Raw genomic sequence first — 26,101 nt, forward strand, 5'->3', positions numbered from 1 at the left:
AAATCTACCGCCTCATCCTTCCCCCAAGATCCTACCCCTTCATTGAAGCCCCGCCCTCTCTGTTCTCCTCCTCTCCATCACTTGCTATCCCCAGCCCTTATACACTCTCAGGGTACACTGCTGCTTTTTTTTAAATTCTTCTGTAGGAAGAGGTTTTTCCAACATTTTTCCTCTCTAGACTGGGCCAAATGTCAGAAAAACCCCTTCTTTCGGAAGCCCTCTTATTCCTTGTGGAACGAGGAATACAGGAGTTACCGAAAGAACATGTTTGGATGCGGAAGAGTTTTTCCAGGATACCTCTGGAATACCAGAAAAAATCCTGCAGTCTAGCCGTACCCTCACTGGGTTAAGACAGGATGTGTGGGCTCTGGGGTGGGAATGAGGGATTTGGGTGTGGGAAGGGGTGAGAGGTGCAAACTCTGGGAGGGAATCTGGATGCAGGAGGAGGTGGAGAAGGGGATGCTGGCTCGGGGAGGGGACTTGAGGCTGGGGAGTTTTAGGGTCAGGTGGAGGTTTGGAGTACTGAGCAAGCCATAGGCTTCTGGATGTGAGTGTGCAGGAGTTTGGGTTGGGGTATGTGAGCGGCTCAGGGCAGGGAGGTTAACAGTATGATGGGCTCAGGACACAGAGCTCCAGCTCCAGTTTGGGAGATGCCAGAGATATAAAAGTGCCATGAGGCTGTCTTCATTTTGTCTTCAATCTTGCTACTGATCCCAGATGCAGCCTTGCTAGCGACAGAGAGCTGGGAAGGATCGTGGACCCATCCTCACATAAAAGTCTCTGGTGTACATCCTAAGTTAGCAGTCTGTAACATCTCTGCTAAAAGCCTGCATCAAGAGCTTGGTAATTGATGTATGTAATGTATTCTCCTTAATCTTACTCTCCATCTTTTCTTTCTTTTAGTAATAAACCTTTAGATTTTATATTCTAAAGTATTGGCTCAGCGTGCTTTTCTGGGTAAAATCCAAAGTGTAAATTGACCAGGGACTGTGGCTGGCTCTTTGGGAATGGAAAGATCTGTTTGGAATTGGTGAGATTGGGTTCTATAACCCCTCACCTGTGTGTAAGCCCCGGGGCTGATTGTGGCACAGGGAGAGCTGGGATGTCTGAGGGGTTTTGCTCATGAGGCTTCCTGCTGGCCAGATTAGCATCTGAAGCGCTCTGTGTGACTGGCTTGTGGTCTGTTTGGGAAAGGTCTCCAGTCGAGGGCTGTAAGTAGCCCTGGTTTTGAGCAATTCGCCCTGAGTTGACGCCCTCAGTAGTGCCCAGACCTGGCCCGGTCTGTCACCCAGACTAACTCGGCTACTCTTCTGAAGCTATATATTTTATATAGCTGGTAAAAGTACCAATGGCAATGAAACTGCTTCAAAGCAGACTGTACCAGCCTGCCCCAGAAAGTGTTTATTTACTCATGTGGCTAACCTGTGCTGCCACAGCTTCACTACTATTGATATTCCCATTAGCTAGATTATAGGTAATTTGAGTACATTTGCCTGTGCTCCAATCACACTTCCAAATGCAGAGCAGAACATATCCATGGGCCCATTGGAATGGGGAGGTTCTCAAGAGGAAAGGGATAGCAAAGGATGAAAAAGGGAATGCGTGCTCAAACTGTTTTCTCTAATCTCTTAAAACTATTTATCACAGTAAAAAAATGCAATTATTGACAATTCACTATTATTTTCTGTTTGAGATTATTTATACTGAACTATTTTTGTAAACTATTAAATTATGCTGCTGTACAGGCAGTCCCCGACTTACGCGGATCCGACTTACGTCGGATCCGCACTTACGAACGGAGCTCTCTCGCCCCGGAAGTCGGGGAGAGAAAGCCCCGTTCGTAAGCTGCTCCGGTGCCCCTGGTCTGCTGGAGACCGTCTCCAGCAGACCAGGGGCACCGGGCGGGTTCCCGCGCTTCTGAGGCTTTGCCAGAGCAAAGCCTCAGAAGCGCGGGAACCGCTGCTGCTGCCCCTTGAGACCCGGTGCCTGTGGTCTGCTGGGGACGGTCCCCAGCAGACCACAGGCCCCCGGACTGAAGCCGCAGCCGCGGGGGGGTCCCGCGCCTCTGAGGCTTTGCCAGAGCAAAGCCTCAGAGGCGCGGGGAACCGCCGCTGCTGCCGCTTTGACTGAAGCGGCAGCAGCGGCGGTTCCCCGCGCCTCTGAGGCTTTGCTCTGGCAAAGCCTCAGAGGCGCGGGACCCCCCCGCGGCTGCGGCTTCAGTCCGGGGGCCTGTGGTCTGCTGGGGACTGTCCCAGCAGACCACAGGCACCCAGACTGGAGCGGCAGCAGTGGCGGTTCCCCGCGCCTCTGAGGCTTTGCTCTGGCAAAGCCTCAGAGGCGCGGGACCCCCCGCGGCTGCGGCTTCAGTCAGGGTGCCTGTGGTCTGCTGGGGACCGTCCCCAGCAGACCACAGGCAGCCAGACTGAAGCCGCAGCCGTGGCGGGGTCCCTCGCCTCTGAGGCTTTGCCAGAGCAAAGCCTCAGAGGCGCGGCACCCCGCTGCCGCTGTGGCTCTGCTCCCCGTGTCCCTGGTCTGCTGGGGGGGGGGGGGACGCAGCTAGTGTGCTCCCCCCCCCAGCAGACCAGGCTTTTGTTTTGGACTCTGGGGCAGAGCAGCTGGGGCGCTGCCGATTGGTCCTGCAGCGCCCGTGGGCACTACTGGACCAACCCGGCAGCACCCCAGCTGCTCTGCCCCAGGTCCTGATTCAGCCGCTGCTGGTCAGTTTCAGCAGCGGCTGAATCAGGACGTCTGGGGCAGAGCAGATGGGGTGCTGCTGGGTTGGTCCAGTAGCACCCCAGCTGCTCTGCCCCAGGCGTCCCCAAGTCAGCTTCTGCTGAAACTGACCAGCGCTGACTACAGGAAGCCCCAGGCAGAGTTGCTCTGCCCCGGGCTTCCTGGAATCAGCTGCTGATCAGTTTCAGCAGCACCTGACTTGGGGACTCCTGGGGTTCTTAAGTTGATTCTGTATGTAAGTCAGAACTGGCGGTCAGTTTCAGCAGTGTCTGAATCTGGACGCCAGTTCCGACTTACATACAGATTCAACTTAAGAACAAACCTACAGTCCCTATCTTGTACGTAACCCGGGGACTGCCTGTATTACCATTATGGGACCGTAAGACTGCCGTCCCTCAGAGGATCCTCACAAAATCAGATGTATACATCAAGAAGCTCTCTCAGCAAGCAAATATTGTATGCACAACAGAACAAAAGAGGATAGAAGCAAAATGAAAAGTAGAAAATGAAGTTTCTCCTCAGAAGCTCAGACACATATGTGCAACACCCACAGATTTCAATAGAAAATGTGTTTATCTATCTACAAGTAGAATTTGCCGCAAATCAGGGGGAAAAATGGGTCAGAGTATCAGGAGGCATCAGATGAGAATAGGAACACAACAGATATTAGTCACAAAAGTTTTACAAAACAAAAAACCAAAATGGTTTTGGAAGTTTTTATACATTTAAATATATGTATGTTACACATAGATGATATATTAGACTTCAGAAATCCTTAATTGTGTTTTAAGTTGTGGATTTATTCATATAAGGTTGGAATACTGACCTATATTCAATGATAGGATGATTACTTTATTATATATTTGAAACTGCCTAACACAAGGACCCTAAATGACAATATAAATAAATACAATTAATACTCTGTGCTGTAATTCCAAGTTGTAAGAAAATACTAATTACTCACCTGATTTGGGGAGGGAAAGTTGTTTGTTATTTAACAATTGTTTTTGAAGATTGGGTCTAATCCTATAAAATGCTCAGTACCGTCATGCCTACTGAGTATCTTGCAGGATCAGGGTGTTAGATGGGATTGATCCACAAGTACCTATATAAGTACATTTATGAGGCACTAAACACTATAACAAATTATTTTTATTGTTTTATTATAAAATTCTCAGAGTGTAAAAATACATTCTTGTGAATATTTTCATGTATGTACAGACTGAACAACATCATTATATTCTGGCAATTAGTAATGCCTTAGTCTAATTCAGTGTTGCCCAATTTTATTTGACCATGGAACCCTTTTAAACTCGAAAAAATTTTGTGGAACCCCCTAATAACAGTCTAATATTTGGAGCTGAAAAAGTAGACCACAAATAAGTAAGGATGATAATAAACAAATGCTAAACAAGGTTATGAGATCAACATTTAGTTTAACTGCATATATTTAAAAACAAAAATCACATAATAGTAATTATTATTTTATTTAATCATAAAATGTTACCATAATGGAATTTTCTTATGGAAGCCTTATTTTCACTTCACTGAACCCCATTTGGGAAACAATGGTCTAATTAATTTTGTCATGTTCACTTTCAATACACTACTTTTAAGCTATGTATGAACAAAAGAGTAAAACAAACATACTACAGGCAGTCCCCGAGTTACGGGCGCAGTTACGAACGGGGCCGTTCCTCTCCTTGGTCTCCAGCAGACCAGGGAGAGGAAGCAAAGCGGCGGAACACGTGGGCAGCAGACAGGGCTGTCCGCTGCCCACGCGCACCGAGGCTTGGCTCTGCTTTGCCCCCCCTGCCCCCCTGGTCTGCAGACCAGGAGGACGGGGTGGGGGGGGGAACAAAGCAGAGCCAAGCCGCGGAGCGCCCGGCCAGCTGACAGCCCAGACGCGTCTGGGCTGTCAGCTGGCCGGGCGCTCCGCGGCTTGGCTCTGCTTTGCCCCCCCCCCCCCCCCGTCCTCCTGGTCTGCAGACCAGGGGGACGGGGAACAAAGCAGAGCAAAGCCACGGAGCCCGAGGGCAGCAGGATAGCCACAGCGCGTCTGGGCTGTCTCGCTGCCCCCGTGCTCCATGGCTTTGCTCCGGACGCCTGTGGTACAGCAGCTGGGGCACTACCAGTTGGTCCCGTAGCGCCGCTCTGGGCGCTACGGGACCAACCGGGCAGCACCCCAGCTGTTCTGCCCCAGGCGTCCTGATTCAGCCACTGCTGGTCAGATTCAGCAGCGGCTGAATCAGGATGCCTGGGGCAGAGCAGCTGGGGTGCTGCTGGGTTGGTCCAGTAGCGCCGAGGAGCGGCGGCGCTACTGGACCAACCCAGCAGCACCCCAGCTGCTCTGCCCCAGGGGTCCCCAAGTCAGCCGCTGCTGAAACTGACCAGTGGCTGACTACAGGAAGCCCCTGCCCCGGGCTTCCTGGAATCAGCCGCTGATCAGTTTCAGCAGCAGCTGACTTGGGGATGCCTGGGGTTCTTAAGTTGAATCTGTATGTAAGTCAGAACTGGCGTCCAGATTCAGCCGCTGTTGAAACTGATCAGTTTCAGCAGCGGCTGAATCTGGACGCCAGTTCCGACTTACATACAGATTCAACTTAAGAACAAACCTACAGTCCCTATCTTGTACGTAACCCGGGGACTGCCTGTACTGTATTCTCAACCCCAAGAAATCAAAACTGTCTTTAAAAATCATTGTTGCAGAAAAATGACTCATTCTAATATTAAAGCAGATAGCATTCTACAACTGTATACCTACCCATACATCTAATTAAAGTATAAATACAATCACATAGTTATCAAATGATCTGAACCAACAACTACTAAAGTCAATGCTAAAACTCACAATGACTTCAGCAGGGGCAGGATAAAAAGACCCAGATTTACCCATCATTTATTTTTAAATTAATAAAATATTAAAATAGGTAATTCTGGAGTCATGCTTCTAAATTGCTCTGATTGCTTCTGAAAAAAATCACAATGAAAGCTTCTCAGGATTCAGTCACATACCTTCTTAAGAAATCTTCTCCCAAAGAAAGGGCTTACTCCTCTCAGACAAAAATGCTGATTTTAACTTCTATGCAAATTTTACTTAAGGACCACAAAACTGCGAATTCTAAAAATATTCTGAGGCATTCTCACCACTAGATTCTTAGAATAGTAATTTTCTCTTTTCAAAGTTCTAGTATGCTTGTAACACACATCAAAACTCATATTCCAAAGAGCTACAAATGATTTTAAAGTGTACTATCAGATGTTTTCAGGATTAAATACTGATTTAGTCTGAAGTTTTTAGTGCCAGGGTGTATGCAGACTTGCTGAAATGCTTCAATTATTATTCTCATTTCCTTTCCTCTTGCCTTTTACTAAAGTCAAAGCAGCTACGGAGAGAAGGACTTTACCACATTATAAGATCCAACAGAGTTTGAAGACAATTCTGAAGACTCAAGTTACTCACACAATGCTGGGCAGCGTAGATCAAGACGAATCACATTCACTGTGATACCTACTAAAGAAATTAGACCCTGTTGTGACCAACATTCAGGCATAAGCAGGAGTGAAAGTAACTTAAACTTCTTATATCACAACTTGCCCGCTGCCCTTCCCTCCTCCCTCCCCCCAGCTTTGGAGATGCCTTAGGGCGTGGGGTGTGTGTTTGAGATGCAACAATACCTGTAAGAAATTTAAGTAGGGGGTGGAGTGGGGGTGGAGTGTAAAAGTTAGGGTAGAGGGCTGGGAATGTGGATGGTCCAGGAGTCAGGTTTGGAAGGTATGAGGAGGGGCTCAGGGCACAGAGTTGGCGTGTGGGGAGTCAGGGCAGGGTGCTGAGAGTGTATGGGTGCTTAGTGCAGGGGGTAGTGCAGGATTCAGGACAGGAAGCTCAGGGCAGGGTGCTAGGGAGAGTAGGAATGAGTGTGGGGGGCAAGGGTGCCATTTTGGGGGATGGGGAGCTACAGTGCAATATACTAGGTAGAGATGTTAAAATGTGTGTAATTGGCTAACCACGGAACGGCTGAAAATTTCAGCAGTTACACACACCTGCAGAGCAAGGTGGCAGCCAGCTCCCTGGGAGCCAGTGTGTACCAGGAGCTAGCTTAAAAATTGGCTTCCAGCATGTATTAGAGGCAGCTGCATAGGGTGGCAGCTGACTCCCAGGGAACCAGACTGGGAGCTGTGTATAATTGTTTGAGTTACCCCTTTAAACAGCTAGGCTGTGTCTAGACTGGCAAGTTTTTCCGCAAAATCAGCTGCTTTTGCAGAAAAACTTGCCAGCTGTCTACACTGGCCGCTTGAATTTCTGCAAGAACACTGACTTCCTACTGTCTGAAATCAGTGCTTCTTGCGGAAATACTGTGCTGCTCCCGTTCGGGCAAAAGTCCCTTTTGCACAAAAGGGCCAGTGTAGACAGATCAGATTTGTTTTGTGCAAAAAAGCCCCGATCGCGAAAAAGTGCTTTGGCGGAAAAGCGTCCGTGCCAATCTAGATGCTCTTTTCCGCAAATGCTTTTAACGGAAAACTTTTCCATTAAAAGCATTTGCGGAAAATCATGCCAGTCTAGACGTAGCCTTACACTCCTACATCTCTAATACTGAGTCCCTGTTGCTTTTCCCACATCCTATTTCCTCTGATCAGGATGTAAGAGAAAGTGCACAGCCTGCTGCATTCCTCTCACTCCTGGCTGCTCATGGGAGGGGTAGCATAGGAACACAGCAGGCTCTGTATTTTCCCCTCACCCCCTAGTCAGAAGAAGCAGGAAAAGCAACAGGGACCCGGTATGTGCAGCTGCGGTCCCCGTATTCCTCCCCCAAAATAGTGGCAGGGGGTGGGGAGCTCAGATCTGGGGAAGTCTAACCTGCCTGGCTCCCTGTTGCTGAGCATGGTAGGCTGAAAGTGCCCCATCCCTCCCACTGAAGCCAAGTGCCCCAGACAGACAGCCGGCTTCTTACCAAAACACCACATCGGGGCGCTCCAGCTTATTTTCATACCTGGTGACAAGTTTATGTTTATACTTGCAAACTTCAAGCAGCAGCACTGTTGTACAGATTAGGGATGTAATAGTGTAGTCAATTAACCGATAAGCAAAAGTAAATTTTTAAGCAGGCTGGCCAGCAACCTGGCTCAGTCTTGGCTTGTGACGGGTCCAGGACCTACCCCTGCTGCGGCTCTGCATTTAAAGTGTATTAGGAGCTAGGCTGGCAGGCAGCCTGGCTTATGGCAGGTCCGGGAGCACAGATACACCCCTCTGAACAGGGGCTGCTGCCTCTGTATCAGAGACAGCAGCATGGGGTCAGAGGAAGCCGGTCCGCGAGGGGAGCTCCCACCTGGAACCCCACACTGCTGCCTCTGATACAGATGCAGCAGCAAAAAGTGGCAGGGGGCTCCTTGGAAGTGGAGCCGGTGTGCACTGGCTGTAGGCCTCACCCCTGGGTACTAAAGAGTAGTTGACTAACCACTAAGAATTCATGAGGTTACTTGACTATTCAATTAACCAATATTTAACATCCCTAGTACTGATGCAGCTTCACCACTGGAAGGGTATGTCTACACTGCATTCTTCTTTTGAGAGAGGACTGCAAATGCAGCTGAGCGAAATTGCAAATGAAGTGTGGATTTGAATTTCCTGTGCTTCATTTGCATAATCGCATCTGGGCACTTTTTCGAAATACCCTATTTCAAAAGAAAAAAAATGCAGTCTATAAGGGGTTATTTAAAAAAAAAACCGCTCTTATTTCGAAATAATCCTTAAACCTCATTTTTTAAGGAGTAAGGGTTATTTCGAAAGAAGGTTTTTTTTTGTCAAAATAACCCCATCTAGACTGCGTTCTTTCTTTCAAAATAGGGTATTTCAAAAAAGTGCCCAGATGCAATTATGCAAATGAAACACAGGAAATTCAAATCCACGCTTCATTTGTAATTTCGCTCATCTGCATTTGCATTTCTCTCTCAAAAGAGGAATGCAGTGTAGACATACCCGAAGGGAACTCATGTAGCTGTGTATATGACGGGAAAAAGCTCTCCTGTTGACATAATAAAACCACCTCCATGAGTGGCAGTTAACTATGTCAGCAGGAGAAACTCTCACACTAGCACAGTGCTGTCCACACTGGCACTTCTATTTGTGAAACTCATGTTGCTCAGGGATGTGTTTTTACACATCCCAGAGTGACGTAAGTTATACCTACAAAAATGGTAGTATAGACATGGTCATACTGTACACAGCTTACAAGACAATGAACACAGTTTGCTCTGATTTACAGACTATTAAGTTGTGGTCAGCAAACAAATTCATTTAGAAGGGAATGTCAGAATACACAAAAGGAAACTTTGCTACAACTAAATTCACTAAAAATACCTTCTATTGAATATACTGAGTGAGAGCCTTATACCTGAAATGGGAAGAAGCAGGATAACCAGTAAATGCCCTGGTTCTATCCAGGAGACGATCCCTCCAGAATAAGCATTGTGGAGACAGGTGTAAGGACACCATTCAAGGACCTCCTCCTAAGAGCATAGAGGGGATGGATCAAGAGGACATGCCTGAGTCAAAGTCTGTGCTGTGTCATAATACATAGGGCAGCCTCTACCGGCTGCCATAACAAGTTTTCAAGGCTAATTTATAAAATGGGCAGTCTCTGGTACAGCCCAGAATTAGATATGTGCAAAGATGGCTTAACATCTTATCCCTTATCTCCCTGAGTTGCAAGCTCTGTCTTACTCCTCTTAGAAGCAAAAGCAAAGCATCTCAACATTTTTTTTTTTACTATTACACTGTCAGGAACAGTTCTTGTGCCTTGATCTGATCAATATGTAATACTAGAAGATTTACCCAGCATTGTTCAGGTCTTTCAGAGCTGAGGGCTGCTGATATGAGGGGTGCAAGAGTGAAGGCAGAGGTTTGAGGATGTGGGGAACTTAGGGCAGGGGCTGGAAGTGTGGAGGATGTAGGGGTTAGGTGTAGTGGTTGAGAAAGAGCTCAGAGTAGGGAGTGGGGTGTGTGTGCAGGAGTCAAAGTAGGGGGTGAGGAGTAGGGATGTGAATTAACCAAATTAAGCAGGATCCCGCTCCTGTCCCCACCCTGTGTTGAACTGCCACTACTGCCCCCATGGGGGAGGGAGGTGAGTGGAAGCAGGATACCGCTTAATTGGTTAAACCAAAGGTTTAACTGGTTAATAGATTAACCAAGATTTTATATCCCGAATGAAGAGAGGGTAAAAGCAGGAGGTAGGGGTGCTGAAGTTAGAGCAGGTGATGGGGGAGACTCAGGAAAGCGAGTGAGGTAGCTGCTGGCTTTTCCGTGGGGCCAGCCTGTAGGGGGAAAGTCCCGGTAAAAGTTCCGGTAATCAACAATACGGGCATGCCATTTTGGAAAAGTCCAAACAACATGGATTCCATCTTGGCCGCCCTTCTCCTTCCTCCCCTGAGAGCGTTTTCCCCGCTTATCACGGGGTCGCTGTTGCGCCCCCCCCCCTTGCAATAGTTACTGCCGCATGGCGGGGTGAGGGGTCCGTGCCCACCCTCTCTCCGGACCCCGACCCAGGGCCCTAACGTCAGGAGGGAGTCTCCTGACGGTAACAGGCGGGGGTTCTGCCCCCAAACACGCCCGTTCCCGGGTTCCACGGCCCGCCCTGGGTCTGGTTCACCTCGCCGGCCTGCTGTCGGCCTGCCGCCTGTCCGCCTTACCTCTCTCCCTGCTCCTCCCCCCTTTGCTCGCCCCCAGGGCCTTTTTATCGCGTTCCCCTTCGGCCCCGCCGGATGCCCTCACTTCCGGGTACGCCTCCCCAGACGCGTCTTGAGGCCGTGCCTCCGGCCCCGGCTCCTGTCGCCGCCGTGGCGGCGGTTTCCTCACCGCCCGCCGAGGTTTGCTGCCCTACAAAGCGGCGGGGTTGCCTCACCCCGCAGTACTCCGCTTCCGGCCCCAGCCATCCTGGAACGGCCGCGGCCGCTTCACCGCCCGCCGTGGTTTGCCGCACTTGAAAGTGGCGGGGTTGCTTCAACCCGTCACACCGCTGTTAGCACTTTCCCACTCTTGACATTTTGGTGGGAAAGCTAGGCAGACAGGTGATCTAGGTTCTGCCCAGCAACAGCAGCTTATTTAAGGGCTGCCTCTTCAATTCCAAGGGGCTGCCCTTCCGAGTGGCAGAGTTTGGAGCTACTTAGAGATGTACGCCGGCACCATGCAGATAGGTTTCGGTTGTGGCAGGGTGAATTTACCTGCACGCAAGGGGTGCGCTACCAGTTGCCACCCCTTATTACCGAGTAGTAACAGAGATGTAGCCGTGTTAGTCTGGTCTTGCTGTTCATCCAGAAATATAATTTATGCCATCATGTGCCAACAGTGTCCATCTGCTATGTATATTGGCCAAACTTCTCAGACACCTTGCCAAAGAATTAATGCCCACAAATCAGACATCAATTTCACAAAGAAAAAACAGTTTATTGTCATTTCAACCAGACTGGACATTGTCTCAACGACCTCACTACATGTATCTTACTCCAAAGAGACTTTAACACCATCCTACAAAGGGAAACCTCAGAACTGTCATTCGTGCTTAAATTTGACACTTTACAAATGGGCCTTAAAGATGCTAACTACCTTACCCATTACAAAGATAGTTTCTCCAATTATCACCCCTAATATCATTATCTCATAGATACTAACCTCCCTCCCCCATCACACCCCTCTGTTCTAAAATCCGATTTGTCCATTTTATATGTGTTCACTTTTTTTTTTTTTTAATTGTATCCCTTTGGTATATATGGTCATGCCAATTTTCTTCCACAAGTTGGGTCTGGCCCACGAAAGCTCATCACCTAATAAACCTTCTTGTTAGTCTTTAAAGTGCTGCATAGTCCTTATTACTGAGGTCATACACCCCCCCACAATGGCGCAGGACGGAGTGTGGGTTGACCATCACTGGAGCAGAGCTGACAGCCTGATCGCTCTTTACCTGTGATACCATCTGGAAAAGGAATCCTGAGCTGTCCCACTGCCGCAAAGGCCTACAAGCTGCAGGATATGGTAGTGCTTTCACAATCCTCCGTTTCCTTACCTGGGTCCCGTCCTGGGGAAGGGAACTTACCCGAGACGCAGTCAGTGCACCACCTTTGTGTCACTTACCTTTAGGTGTGGGGGTCCTGGTTATAGTTATGTTCTTTACCTTCTGGTTTATCTTGTATTTACTTTATTTGAACTGTTAAATAAATGCCCTGTTTGTTAGGAAATAAAACCAGCCAAATTTGGGTGCTAAGGGGCTGAGCCAAACCTCAATGACAGAACAGGTAGGGAGACATTCCTTTAGGCTGGTTCCTTTCTTGGCCAGGCATACCAGTCAACAGGCGTAGGGTGGTGGCCAGGCAGGCCGCCTACTGGCTTTTCTGTGGGGGGAGAGGGCATATGGTCTACTTACTGTCTTCTCCCTGGGCCCAGCCTGGGGTGGGTGCTGTGCAGTTTGCCCGAGCACCCCAGGGCCTGCATGGAGGCCGGGGAGGCGGTGTGGGCTGCCCACTGCTGCTCTCCAGGCCCTGCCTGAGATAGGCAGGGACTGCAAAGGTCACTTGTCAGCTTCTCCTGGGGCCAGTCTGGGGAGGAGGGGCACAGGCCAGGCACTCCCCTGGGCTGGCCCAGGGACGCAAGGGCCACAGAGCCCACTTGCTCGTGCTGGCGTAGAGAGAGGGGGGCTGTGTGGTGGCTAGCAGCCATTCCCCAAGGCAGGCTGGAGCTGTGCTGCCAGCCAGCAACTGCTCGCTAGGGTGCTTGCTGCCCTCTATGGCCATCAAGGAGTATAACTGTACCCCGTGCTTCCTGCCCGCCTACAGTTATGCGTGAGTACTATAACTGTGCCTGCTATTACACTCCATCATTTTCCATTTGATACAAAGCAATCACATTCCATGCACATCCCATTATCATGGCACAACCAAACCCTGACCTTGCTTTAAGTTACAATAAGAGGAAGCTGCATACCAAATTTCATGGTCCTAGTTCTTTCTATCTAGGAGTTATTGAAAAAAACGGTCTCACAGAAAGGTAGATAGATGGACATTTCTAAAGTATATACAGGCAGTCCCCAGGTTACATGGATCCGACTTACATCGGATCCCTACTTACAAACGGGGTGAGGCAACCCCGCACTAGCTGCTTCCCCCAGTAGACCAGGGAGACGCGGAGCGGCTTTTCTCAGCAGACACCTCAGCTTGAGAATAAAGGACTGAGGGAAGTGAGGTGTGGGAGAATAAAACTGAGCTCTAGAGAAATGTTTGGCTAGAGTTTCCCCTACAATATGTACCAGTTCCGACCTACATACAAATTCAACTTAAGAACAAACCTACAGTCCCTATCTTGTACGTAACCCGGGGACTGCCTGAAGTAAGATCTCAAAAAGAGGCATCTAGACAGTCTTAAAAAGATTCTCAACTTTTGAGTGAATTTCTTATAGAACTGCCTGTTCTTTTCCTAAACCACAGAAACTCTAGATGAGGAAGCGAGTATTTTTCTTTCTTCAAACTTTTCTTAGGACATTTTTCAAAACTTCCTACTAAAATCAGTTACATTTTACTAGTCGTAGCAAAATTGAGAGTCCTAATGTGTAAGGACTGCCAGCTGCTTTCAACAGTGTAAGTTCTGTGTCAATTAGACCTACAATCATTCTCTGGTGTAGGCCAGGCTCAGGTGTGTTCATCCAACAAATCAAAATTACATTTCCAGTTGGGCAAGTCTTTCATATGCTTGCTAATAAACTAGTTAAAACTCTTGGCTATTTGCTTTGAAATACATGATCCATACACATGGTATTTGTATTAATATTATTAGCTATGTAATTTCAATTACTTCTGATAGAAATTATGTGCATTACAGTAATGCCCAGAGGCCTCAGTCAGGATCAGGGCCACCTTGTGCTAGGATGTGTACAAGCATAAGAACATAAGAACAGCCATACTGGGTCAGACCAAAGGTCTATTTAGCACAGTATTCTGTCTGTCGACAGTTGCCCCAGAGGGATGGAACACAACAGGTAATCATCACGTGACCCCTCTCCTGTCATCTATTTCCAGACAAACAAAGGCTAGGAACACTATTGATAGCCATTGATGGACTTAACCTCCATGAATTTATCTTTCTTTTTTTTTAATCCTGTTAAAAGTCCTGGTCTTCACAACATCCTCTGGAAAGGAGTTCCACAGGTTGACTATGCACTGTGTGAAGAAAAACTTCCTTTTGTTTGTTTTAAACCTGCTGCCTATTAATTTCATTTTGTGACCTCTAGCTCTTACATTGTGGAAATAAGTAAATAACTTTTCCCTATTCACTTTTTCCATACCAGTCATGATTTTATAGACCTCTATCATATCCCTCTTTAGTCTCCTCTTTTTTAAGCTGAAAAGTCCAAGTCTTTTTAATCTCTTCATATGGGACTCATTCCAAACCCCTAATAATTTTTGTTTCCCTTTTCTGAATCTTTTCCAATGCCAATACATCTTTTTGTGATGGGACAACCATATCTGTATACAGTAGGGATGTTTAATTTAAATTAATCAGCTAATTAAATAGTCTATGCAATCTGCGTCGACTATTCGATTAGTTGATAAGGGCCCCTCCGTCTTTGAAGTGTAGCCCTTGGGCTGTTGCTATACTTCAAAGATTAAAGCACTGCAGGGAGTACAGGGCCAGTGGGGGACTCAAACAGTCCCCCGCTGGCTCTGTGCTCCCCACGGAGTTTCAAAACAGCAGCGCCACATTGAGCCCGTGGTCAGCGAGGGAGTCCCAAGCTGGCCCCAGGCATTTCAAAACGGCAGTGCCACATGTAGCCCGGGGTCTGCCCTGTGCTCCACGCAGCACTGCCACTTTGAAGCACTTCCTTCTATCCCCCTCCTTGATGCCTCTTTCTGATAGAGGTAGTAAGGAGGGGGAAGTGACTAGTGTGTCAACCATCTGATAAGCATTTGCTTATCGGATAGTCGACTAATCGTTTGCATCCCTAATATGTAGTATTCAAGATGTGGAGTACCATGGTTTTTTAGAGGCAATAAGGTATTCTCCGTCTTATTCTCTATCTCCTTTAAAATTATTCCTAACATTGTATTTGCTTTTTTGACTGCCACTGCACACTGAGTGGATGTTTTCAGAGAACTACCCACAATGATTCCGAGATCTCCCTTGAGTGGTTATATCTAAATTAGTCCCCATCATATTATATGTACTGTTAGGATTATTTTTTCCAATGTGTATTACTTTACATTTATCAACCTTAAATTTCATTTACCAATTTGTTGCCCAATCACTTAGTTTGGCGAGATCTTTTTGAAGCTCTTCACAGTCTGCTTTGACCTTAACTATCTTGAGCAGTTCGGTATCATCTGCAAATATTGTCACCTCACTGTTTACCCCTTTCTCTAGATCATTTATAAATAAGTTGAATAGGACTTATCCCAGGACAACCCCTTGGCAGACCCCACTAGTTACCTCCCTCCATTCGGAACACTTACCATTTATTCCTACCCTTTGTTTCCTGTCTTTTAGTCACATATCAATCCGTTAAAGGACGTTCCCTCTTATCCCATGACAACTTACTTTACTTAAGAGCTTTTGGTGAGGGACCTTGTCAAAGGCTTTCTGGAAATCTAAGTATACTATATCCACTGGATCCCCCTTGTCCACATGTTTGCTGACCCCCTCAAAGACCTCTAGTAGATTTCAGGTGATAGCCGAGTTAGTCTGTACAGGATAAACCTAAAAAACAACAAAAGGTCTGGTAGCACTTTATAGACTAACAAAACATGTAGATAGTATCATGATTTTTTTGTGGGCACAGCCCACTTCTTCAAGTGACCGGAGTTATGAGTTTAGGATGCGCAGACCCAAAATAAATAGGGGAGAAGGGAGAGGGAGGAAGGAAAAAGAGAAGGGGGTGGGAAACAAGGAGTAGATGGAATGAAAATATCAAGGGGAAAAACAAGTAGGCAGAGCTGGTGTCTATAAGCACCTGAAGACTGGATAGTTAAAAGGAAGCAGATAAGGATCAAAGGGAACTAACACCAGAATCCACACAGAGAGCTGTTGGCACCTTCACTGAATGTTAGGTTGGTAATGTCCCAGCCATCCATTGTCCCGATTGAGGAGATGATGCTCAGAATGGGAACTGAATTTGTAGATTAATTGTAATTCCAATGCCTCTCTGTGTATGTGACTAGTAGAACTTGTTTGTGACAAGACAGCCACTTGGAGATCTTTTAAAGCGTGATTAGGTGGATTGAAGTGTTCCCCAACAGGTTTCTGTATGTTCCCTTTACAGATATCTGATTTGTGTCCATTGATTATTTCCCGTAGGGACTGTCCAGTTTGTCCAATATATATAGTAGTGGGGCATTGCTGGCATAGATCAAATTACTGGATGTGAAGTTGAATGATCCCTTGATTTGGTAGCTTATGTTGTTGGCCCCAGTAATGAATTCGCTTGTATAGATATATTGTAGGCAGAGTTGGGACAGCGGCTGATTGCAGGGCTGGGTTCCTGGATGCTTATGATGTGGTTATGTAGCATGCTTACCGGAAAGAATTCGTTTCAGGTTGGGGGGTTGTCTGTAAGCAAGACTAGCCTTTTCCCCCCAAGACGTCTGAGAGTCAAGAATCATTTTCCAAGATGGGTTGCAGATTGTGTATAATGCGTAGGAGGGGTTTGAGCTGTGGACTATATGTAATAACAAGTGGAATTCTGTTATTTTCTCTTTTGGGTCCATCTTGAAGTAGTTCATGTCTGGGTACTTTTTTGGCTCTGTCAATCTGTTTTTTTTTTTTTTTTAACTTCTCCAGGTGGGTATTTCAGTTTTAGGAATGCTCTATAAAGATCCTGTAGGTGTTTGTCTGTGGGATCAGAGCAAATCTGGTTGTATCTTAGGGCTTGGCTGTATACAACAGATTGAGAAATGTGCCTGGGATGGAAGCTGGAGGCATGAAGGTAAGTGTAGCGGTAGGTGGGTTTCCGGTATAGGGTGGTGGAAGTTTGTCCATTATTCAATTGTACCGTAGTGTCCAGGAAGTGGATTTCTCGTGTAGACTGGTCCAGGCTAATAAGGTTGATGGTAGGGTGGAAGTTGTTGAAATCCTTGTGAAATTCTTCAAGAGTCTCTTTTCCGTGGGTCCATATGATGAAGATGTCATCAATGTAGCATAAGTAAATAGGGATGTTAGGGGGCGACAGCTGAGGAAACGTTGTTCAAGATCAGCCATAAAGATGTTGGCATATTGTGGTGCCCGGGGGTGCCCACGGCTGTGCCGCTGACTTGGAGATACAAATTGTTTTTGAATTGGAAGTAGTTGTGGGTGAGGACAAAGTGACAGAGTCCTGTAATCAGATATGCAGTGCTGTTGTCGGGGATGGTGTTCCTGAGAGCATGTAGATTTGTAAGACATGATTTCCCTTTACAGAAACCATGTTGACTTTCCCCAACAAATTATATTAATCCATGTGTCTGACAATTTCATTCTTTACTATATTTTCAACTAATTTGCCCGGTACTGATGTTAGACTTACTAGCCTGTAATTGCCAGGACCACCTCTAAAGCTCTTTTTAAATATTGGTGTCACATTAGCTATCTTCAAGTCATTAGGTATGAAAACTGATTTAAAGGATAGGTTACAAACTATAGTTAATAGTTCTACAATTTCACATTTGAGTTCTTTCAGAACTCTTGGGTGAATGCCATCTGGTCCCAGTGACTTGTTACTGTTAAGTTTACCAACATGTTCCAAAACCTCCTCTACTGACACCTCAATCTGAGACAATTCCTAAAAAAAATGGCTCAGGTTTAGAAATCTCCCCAATATCTTCAGTCTTCAAGACTGAAGCAAAGAATATACAATACACTTCCTATCAATGATCAGATTAAAAATCTAAGATAAGTGACATACATAAGGAAGAGGAAAATATTTGTCTCATATTATAATACACTTTTTCATATACTTTTGGTTTAAACAAAAATACCTCATTATGCACATCAATACTTGGTCTTATCCTTCCTTGCAGGCTATGGGGCAGTAACATACAACTGAGATGATCTTTACTCATATTTAAAAAAATAAAAAGTATTCATGAACTGTATATTACATAGGGAGGAAGTACAGTCCTATGGTTCAGGCATAGATGTATGGAGGGATGTAACAGTGTAGCCGGTTAAACAATTAACCAATAAGAGGATGCTATCAGTTAATGCTACCAGCTACACACAATACCCCCTCTCTCCACGGCTCTGTATTTAAAGGAACTTGAGAGCTGGCAGGATGGCACTCTGGCTCAGTCCTGGCTCATGGCAGCTACCCCCACTGTGGCTCTGCATTTAAATCTTTTAAAGGCACAAGCTGGAACTGAGTCAGCATGCCTGCCTGCCAGCTCTCAAGCTCCTTTAAATGCAGAGCTGCTTATCGGTAAATTGTGTAACTGACAAAATTTCTGCCAGCTACACAATTACTGAATTACACACTTCCTAACATCCCTAATGCAGACTTCCTGTGAAATTCTGTTTGCACTTGAAAAACTGCTAATTTGTTTTACAATAATAGTTAGCAAGGGGCTAAACCACTAACATGGATATGACTCAAGCACACAAATTGTCATGCCCTGTGATAAAAACATCTAACAATTTAGTGCAGATACATCTATGAATTGCTATTTTGGCTATTGAAATAATACAAGCACCAATTTTTCTAATATATATGATTCCTTTTTATGCCTCAATTTCAAAATCCATTCAAAAAGGATTGTGAGGTTAATTTCACTAATATTTGAAATGTACTTGAGGATTCTTATATACACATAACTTAACTAGCTGCAATGGGCCATACTCAGCCGGAAAGATTGCACTTGGCCCAAGACACTCAATGAGCTGGGGGAATGGGGGAAGAGGGCTGTCCATTACTGGCCACCAAGCCCCGTCCCTTATCATCATCACTCCATCCCTGCCCTCCCATAGCACCCTAACCTGGAGGATGGGACTTTGGGGCAAGGGCACTATTTATGAGAGACTAGGTCGTAGGGATGTAAAATTGGGGTCGTAGGGGTGTAAAACATTTAACTGGTTAAATGTTAAAGAGGGATCTGACCCCAGTCAAAGCACTGCTGTTCAGGGTGGGCTACTGCCCCCCTAGACCTTCATAAATGGTACCCTTGAAGTTGGAACCCCTGGATTTCATACTTGAGGTATGCTTATAGCCTATGCCCTGACTCCAGAGACAGCAACAGGGAGTTTGTTTATAAAAAAAGAGGGAGTAAGGGTGATTAAGAATAACAAATGGCTGGGCATTAAAGTGACTGAAGGATCAATAGATCACCATGAAAACATTGCCGGGTGCTCCACTTAAATATAGGAAAAAGTATCTGCATTTGGATCACTGCTATTAAACTTCTCATAAATGTTCTTAAAAAAGGGGTAAACAGTGAGGTGGCAAAATTTGCAGAAGGTAACTATTTTGAGTAATTTTGTAAGTCCAAATCAGAATGTTAAAGTCACAAACTGGGTGATTGGGCAACACAAGGGCAGATGGAATTCACTGTTGATAAAAGCAAAATACTACACTTGGTAAAATATAATTCCCAACTAGGGATGTGAAAGCTGGCTCCATCTGCACACCAGCTCCTGGGGAACCACCCTGCATGTTTCTGTGTAACCCTGACATTTTCAGCGGTTACACAGTTTATTAAATTAATTTTAACATCCCTAATCCCAATTATATATACAAAAATGATGGGGTCTAAAATAACTGTTACCACTCAAGAAAGAGCTCTTGGAATCACTGTGGATTGTAACAATCTGGTTTTTCTGTAAACATGTTGGAAGGCCTGTAGCCATATTGGAAGGCTTAAACTAAAGCCTTCTGTAGCTAGAGTGGACAGCAGCAGCCATTAGCTGTAAAACCTGCAGTCACATACTCACATTCCATCTAAGTTGCATTAAAGTAGTGTCACACTGTGAGAAGGAGATCTTGTCCTAATGGCCCCCACTGATAAGAAACAGATATCAGGATGGGTAAAGAAAACTTAATTAACAGCTTTTCATCTGGCAAGAAACTGCTTATCAATAGTTGAGGTTGTGGAATCCTTATTCTATGATTATTGTCTTCACTTTCCTATTGTTCGTCTGTGTGATCTCTGTCTGGTGGGATAAGATTGGTTAGGTAATTCTGTTACAGTATGTTATGATTGGTTAGTAAAATTATACTAAAATAATCAGTTAAAGTATAGCTAAGCAGGACTCAGATTTCGCTATATAAACTGGGGTCCAAGAAGGAGACAAGCAGAGCAAAAAGTAATAGAAGCAGAAGGAAAGACGCGAAGGGGAAAGGAAGGAAGAACTCACCTATAAAACACTGCCTAAGATCAGAGCTGCCAGGATTCTTCTGCACAACCGTGACATTCAGAAGCTTCAAGATCCAGAGAGACTGACCTAGCCTGGACAACAGGGGAAGTCTGCCTGCCTGTATCAGGATTTGTGAGCATGACACTGTGTGCTAAGCATGTGTATTCTGCTTGCTGGACTTGTCAATAAATAGAGAAGAATATTACTGTGTAAGGCTCTTTCAGTGGCAAAAGATCCTGCAAACCTGCAGGGAATTAAGCCCTGAGCCATAGGAATTGGGTAGGGTGTGTGTGTGTGTGTGTGTGTGTAAATTAACAGGGGTGCACCTTGAGCCCTAGGTAGTGGGTAAAGGTGTGTGTCCCCCTAAAGTGTGGAAGGGAGAGAGAAATTTGTGCGGGTAACAGGATAGTTTCCTGAAAACATCTGTTCAACGTGCAATGGAAATCTAGAAACCTAACAGAGTATTTGGAACCTACAGCTAATAAGACAGAAAAGATCATATTGCCTCTATATAAAGTCACAGTATGCCCACATCTTGAATACTGAATGCAGATTTGGTCACCACATCTAAAAAAAGATACATTGGATTTGGAAAAGGTACAGAAAAGAGCAACAGAAATTATTAGGGATTAGGAACAGCTTCCTGTTGAGGAGCGATTAACAAGACTGGGACTTTTCAGCTTGGAAAAGAAATTATTAAAGGGGGATATGTTAAGAGGTCTAGAAAATCATGAATGATGTAGAAAAATAAAATAAGGAAATGTTATTTATTCCTTCACTAACATAACATAGGAAGCTCACCCAATTAAATGTATAGGCAGCAGATTCAAAACAAACCAAATTATTTCTTCACTGTCAACCTATGGAACTCTTCCAGGAGATGGTGGAAAGGCCTAAACTATAAAGAGGTTCGAATCAGAACAAAGTAAGTTTAAAAAAAAGAGGATGGGTCCATCAATGGCTACTATCTAGAATGGGTAAAGATGGTGTCCCTAGCTGCTGTTTACCAGAAGCTGGGAATGGGGATCAGGAGATGGATCCTGGAGCATTTCAACACAAAGAATCATGTCTCCACACACACAGAGGGGCGAGCGCAGAAACAGTGAATAAGACACAGGGGAAGGCTTTGCAGCAAGAGATGCCCAGGCTAGGCTAACCTGAGTGCCCTAACCCAGATGCTCAAGTCACTCAGGTTATGGAGAGTAGAAAGAGCCACTGTCCACCTGAATTTTACTTATGGGAAAAACTTAATCCAAGATTGTTGTGAGCTTGTGCACTTATTTTCCTACCACCTATTTCCTACTTTGTGACCCTAAGAAATTTCAGTACTTCGACGAGCACTTTAGCCCACACACAGTAACCTTAGCTAGTCTCTGGGTGCAATTACTGAATACTGTAGTATCTTTTGCACTTTCTATGGAGAGTTTCATTCTGAATGAGGTCATGATGTATAAGCAAACATACAAGCCATTAGAAATTTTTACCATAACCCTACCCTGTGTAACATAAAAATATAGTCCCAGGTACTAGGTATTTTAAATGACAGGAGCATATCATATGTCATTTTTCCTAGTTCAACTATTTCTTTTCTTTGTTACTATTCATTTCACAATTCTGCCCAATCTTTCAAATACTTATGTATGTGTGTAACTTTACTCAGTCCATTTGAAATAAAATTAATGGGACTATTTGCATGCTTAGAATTGAACATATGCTGGACTGGGTTGCTGTTTTTGATAAAAGCAGGAAGAATTTGCTCCAGACTATATTATTTATTTTAAGCCTTGTGTCAGAATGGTTGTTTGCTATGCACTGTTTCTCAATACTTGTGCAGTGGCCAAATGGACTTTCCAGAAAATTAATCTTCTCAGCACACATCCTTCCCTGCCCTTATGGAAGGGGAACAGGAAATGCATTTGCCTTTCAAATGATTTTATGTCCTTCAAGACTAAAAACACAGTGGGACAGTGGCCCTGTCTAGATTTGGAACTAGGCTGTTTCAGAATGTCTGCTGGCGGCTAACACTAGACTCCCTTAAAGTACACCCCGAGCAAGGTAACAAGTTTTTAAACACACCTTGCGGCACAGGGGGCAAAGCCCTGTTTGAAGTCGGGCTAGTGAACATGTTGTCGCTAACACATTTTAAAACGTGGCCTATTTTTTCCAGTCCAGACAAGAACTACTCGCATAGCGCGCCAAAGGGGTTGAGAGCAGCAACCCCCAGGGCCGTGCAGCCCCAAAGCACAGGCTCCCCCACTCCCGCAATGGGAACCGTGCAGCGGGCAGGGGAATTCCTCCTCCCTTCCACACGGGAACTACACAGGGGCTGCAGGCGTGTGCGCGCGGGCCGACCTGCCCTCGAGCTGGGGCAGTCCCCCCACCAGCGCGGGCCGCGCTTTGTCCAGCAGGGGGTGTCACCGCTTCCTCCCCCTCCCCCCCCCCAGAAGAACAGTTACTGGCTGCAAGCCCGCAGGGGGCCCGGGCAAGCCGCGCGCGCCGAGCAGAGGCCGGGGGCTGGCAGGAGCGGGACGGGAGGGGGCGGCTTACCGGCTGCGCCGGAGGCGGAGGAAGCGGCGGCGGCGAGGAGGCCGAAGAGCGCGGGGAAAGGGGGCCCCACCATGGCCCTGACTCCCTCGAGTTCGCGGCGGCTCTCGGAAGGCTGCGGCTCCGACCCCTCCCGCCTCGGCTGCGCCTGCAGGGGGAGCAGCGCGCCGGCCGGACGCCACCCACTGCGGCTGCCTCCGCGCCCTCGCGGGGCTCCCTGCGCCGGGAGCCGGCCCGCTACCTGCGCCGCTTCGAACGGGGCCAGCGCGCTCCCCGCCGCATCTGCAATAACAAGAGCACGTGACAGAGCCAGAAACTTTTCTACCCTTCGCCCCGGTCATGCAGGCGAAGGCCGGTAACACAAGATTCACCTTCTACTCTCCTGACGCGCCTTTCCCTCCGCGCCGCTGCAGAACCATGGAACAGAGCCCAGCCCACAGGACTTTAAACTGCAGCTGCCACTAACAACAATACAGATCGCTACGACAGGATGTGAGGACCAGGACGCCTGAGGTCCCCGTTCCTGGCAAGTACATACATTTTAAGAACATAAGAACAGCTGTACTGGGTCAGACCAAAGGTCCATCTAGCCCAGTATTCTAACACAGTGGCCAGCACCAGGTGCCCCACAGAGGGTGGACCAAGACAGTGATCAAGCGATTTGTCTCCTGCCATCCAGGGACACTATTTCTATCCCCTGGCTAATAGCCTTTTATGGACCTAGCCTCCATGAAATTATCTAGCTTCTCTTTAAACTTTGTTATAGTCCTAGCCTTCACAGCCTCCTCTGGCAAGGAGTTCCACAGGTTGACTGCACTCTGTGTGAAGAAGAACTTTCTTTTATTACTTTTAAACCTACTACCCATTAATTTCATTTGGTGTTCTCTAGTTCTTATATTATGGGAACTAATACATGACTTTTCTTTATTCACCCTCTCCACACCACTCATGATTTTATATACACCTCTATCATATCCCCCCTCAGTCTCCTCTTTTCTAAACTGAAAAGCCCCAGTTGCTTTAACCTCCTTTCATATGGGACCCATTCCAAACCCCTAATCATTTTAATTGCCCTTTTATGAACCCGTTCTAAGGCCAAAATACCTTTGAGGAGAGGAGACCACATCTGTACACAGTATTCAAGATGCGGGTGTACCATAGTTTTATACAGGGGCAATAAAATATTCTGTGTCTTATTTTCTATCCCTTTCTTAATAATTCATAGCATCCTATTTGCCTTTTTGACTGCCGCTGCACACTGTGTGGACGTTTTCAGAGAACTATCCACGATAACTCCAAGGTCTCTTTCCTGATTTGTTGTAGCCAAATTAGCCCCCATCATGCTGTATAATAGTTGGGGTTATTTTTTTCTAATGTGCATTACTTTACACATCCACATTAAATTTCATTTGCCATTTTGTTGCCCAGTCACTCAGTTTGGTGAGATTTTTGAAATTCTTCACAATCTGCTTCTGTCTTGACTATCTTAAACAGTTTACTATCATCCGCAAACTTTATCACCTCACTGCTTACCCCTTTCTCCAGATCATTTATGATAAGTTGAACAGGATTGGTCCCAGGACTGACCCTTGGGAGACAATTATGTTCTGCTTCACGAAATTCCTAGACTCACAAGGTTAGAAGGGTGATAGAAATGTAGCCTTGTTAGAAACACTATCCCAGAGGATACCACTGCCAACCTGATAGCAGACCTATGTAACTTTGTTCTCACCCACAATTATTTCCAGTTTGAGAACAACTTATACCTCCAGATCAGCGGCACAGTCATGGGTACACGCATGGCCCCACAGTATGCTAATATCTTTATGGCTGACCTAGAACAACGTTTCCTCAACTCCCGTCCCCTTTTACCTCTTCTCTACTTACGCTACATCGATGACATCTTTATGATCTGGACGCATGGCCAAGAAACACTGGAGACATTCCACAGAGATTTCAACAACCTACACCCCACCATTAACCTCAGCCTAGACCATCCCACACAAGAGAGCCATTTCCTGGACACCACAGTACAAATCAACAATGGAAAATTAGACACCGCCCTCTACAGAAAACCCACTGACTCATACAGTTACCTACATGCTTCCAGCTCCCATCCAGCACACACCATACGATCCATCATCTATAACCAAGCCCTTCGATACAACCGCATCTGCTCTAATCCACTGACAGAGACCAGAAACTTCAGGATCTCTACCAAGCATTTATAAACCTCAACTACCCACCCGGAGAAATAAAAAAGCAAATTGAAAGAGCCAAACGAATACCTAGAAACCATCTACTACAAGACAGACCCAAGAAAACCAACAATAGAACACCACTTGTCATCACCAACAGCTCCCAACTTAAACCTGTCCAACATATTATCAATAAATTACAGCCTATACTGGAACAGGACACTAAACTCCAAGAGGCTCTGGGAGACAGACCCATAGTCTCCTATAGACAACCACCTAACCTCAAGATGATTCTTACCAACAACCACAGGACATACCACACTAATACCAACCCTGGTACTTTCCCTTGCAACAAACCCCGTTGCCAGCTTTGTCCACATATTCACTCTGCTGACACCATTATTGGGCCTAACCAAGTGAGTTATAAGATCAAGAATACGTATTCCTGCGCATCCAGAAATATAATTTATGCTATCATGTGCCGAAAGTGTCCGTCTGCTATGTACATTGGACAAACGTCTCAGACACTTCACCAAAGAATCAATGCCCACAAAACAGACATTAGACAGGATCATAAAGAAAAAACAGTTTCTTGCCATTTCAACCAGAAAGGACACGGTCTCAATGACCTACTCACCTGCATCCTACTTCAGAAGACATTCAAATCTGCACTTGAAAGGGAATCCTCTGAACTGGCATTCATGCTAAAATTCGACACTCTCCGCAGGGGGCTGAACAAAGACTCCAGCTATCTTACCCATTACAAAGATAGCTTCCCCAATTATCACCTTTAATACTATTAACTCACAGGCATTCACCCCCCCCCCCCCGCATCCCCCTTCTGTTCTGAAATGTGATTTGTCCTTTTCATATGTGTTCATTTTTTTAAATTGTATCCTTTGGTATATATGGCTGTGACTATTTTCTTCCACTGTTTGATCTGAGGAAGTGGGTCTGGCCCACGAAAGCTCATCATCTAATAAACCATCTTGTTAGTCTTTAAAGTGCTACATTGTCCTGCATTTTGCTTCAGCTACCCCAGACTAACACGGCTACATTTCTATCACTACTTCCCTAGTGAGACTATTCTCCAGCTGGGAAGATCTCAGCAGGAGGAAGCTTTTCCTAACATACAGCCTAAAAGTGACCTTTCTTAAATTCACTGCATCGCTGTCACTCATTCGTATCTCCCCCCCCCCCTCCTTAGGCCACCCTCAGCAACTCCTACTGCTCCATCACGGACAGAGGAAAGAGGCTCGGACCCAGTGCTCGC

The 26,101-nt window shown here is 46.0% G+C and overlaps 1 protein-coding gene and 2 long non-coding RNA genes across 10 annotated transcripts in view; 1 reads left to right on the top strand and 2 right to left on the bottom strand.

Moving 5' to 3' along the window:
* The window catches only part of CD302 (CD302 molecule), a 70,758-nt gene extending 47,831 nt beyond the window's left edge, over nucleotides 1-22,927 (bottom strand). For 2 of the 7 annotated variants that reach the window (XR_012905180.1, XM_075933496.1), the window contains exon 1: nucleotides 22,634-22,927. Coding sequence is in view for 5 of the 7 variants with exons in the window: in XM_075933496.1 (XP_075789611.1) it covers nucleotides 22,634-22,706 (73 nt within the window). In the remaining 2 variants the exon portion in view is untranslated. The remainder of the gene's footprint in view (nucleotides 1-22,633) is intronic. The other 5 variants (XR_012905181.1, XM_075933495.1, XM_075933494.1 and 2 more) reach the window with 5 other exon arrangements.
* LOC142830178 (uncharacterized) lies at nucleotides 3,627-9,185 on the bottom strand. Of its 2 annotated transcripts, none has more exons than XR_012905187.1 (3): nucleotides 9,126-9,185; nucleotides 6,197-6,247; nucleotides 3,627-3,838 (listed from the first exon to the last, which is right to left on the bottom strand). It is a non-coding gene; the product is annotated as an uncharacterized LOC142830178 (long non-coding RNA). The 2 variants fall into 2 exon arrangements; XR_012905186.1 differs by lacking the exon at nucleotides 9,126-9,185 and adding an exon at nucleotides 7,686-8,320.
* Nucleotides 22,928-23,022: 95 nt separating the features above from the next.
* On the top strand, nucleotides 23,023-25,835 carry LOC142830177 (uncharacterized). Its single transcript, XR_012905185.1, has 2 exons — nucleotides 23,023-23,156; nucleotides 24,379-25,835. It is a non-coding gene; the product is annotated as an uncharacterized LOC142830177 (long non-coding RNA).
* Nucleotides 25,836-26,101: the final 266 nt, after the last annotated feature.

Source organism: Pelodiscus sinensis, chromosome 7 (genome assembly GCF_049634645.1).
Source record: "Pelodiscus sinensis isolate JC-2024 chromosome 7, ASM4963464v1, whole genome shotgun sequence".
Lineage (NCBI taxonomy): Eukaryota > Metazoa > Chordata > Testudines > Trionychidae > Pelodiscus > Pelodiscus sinensis.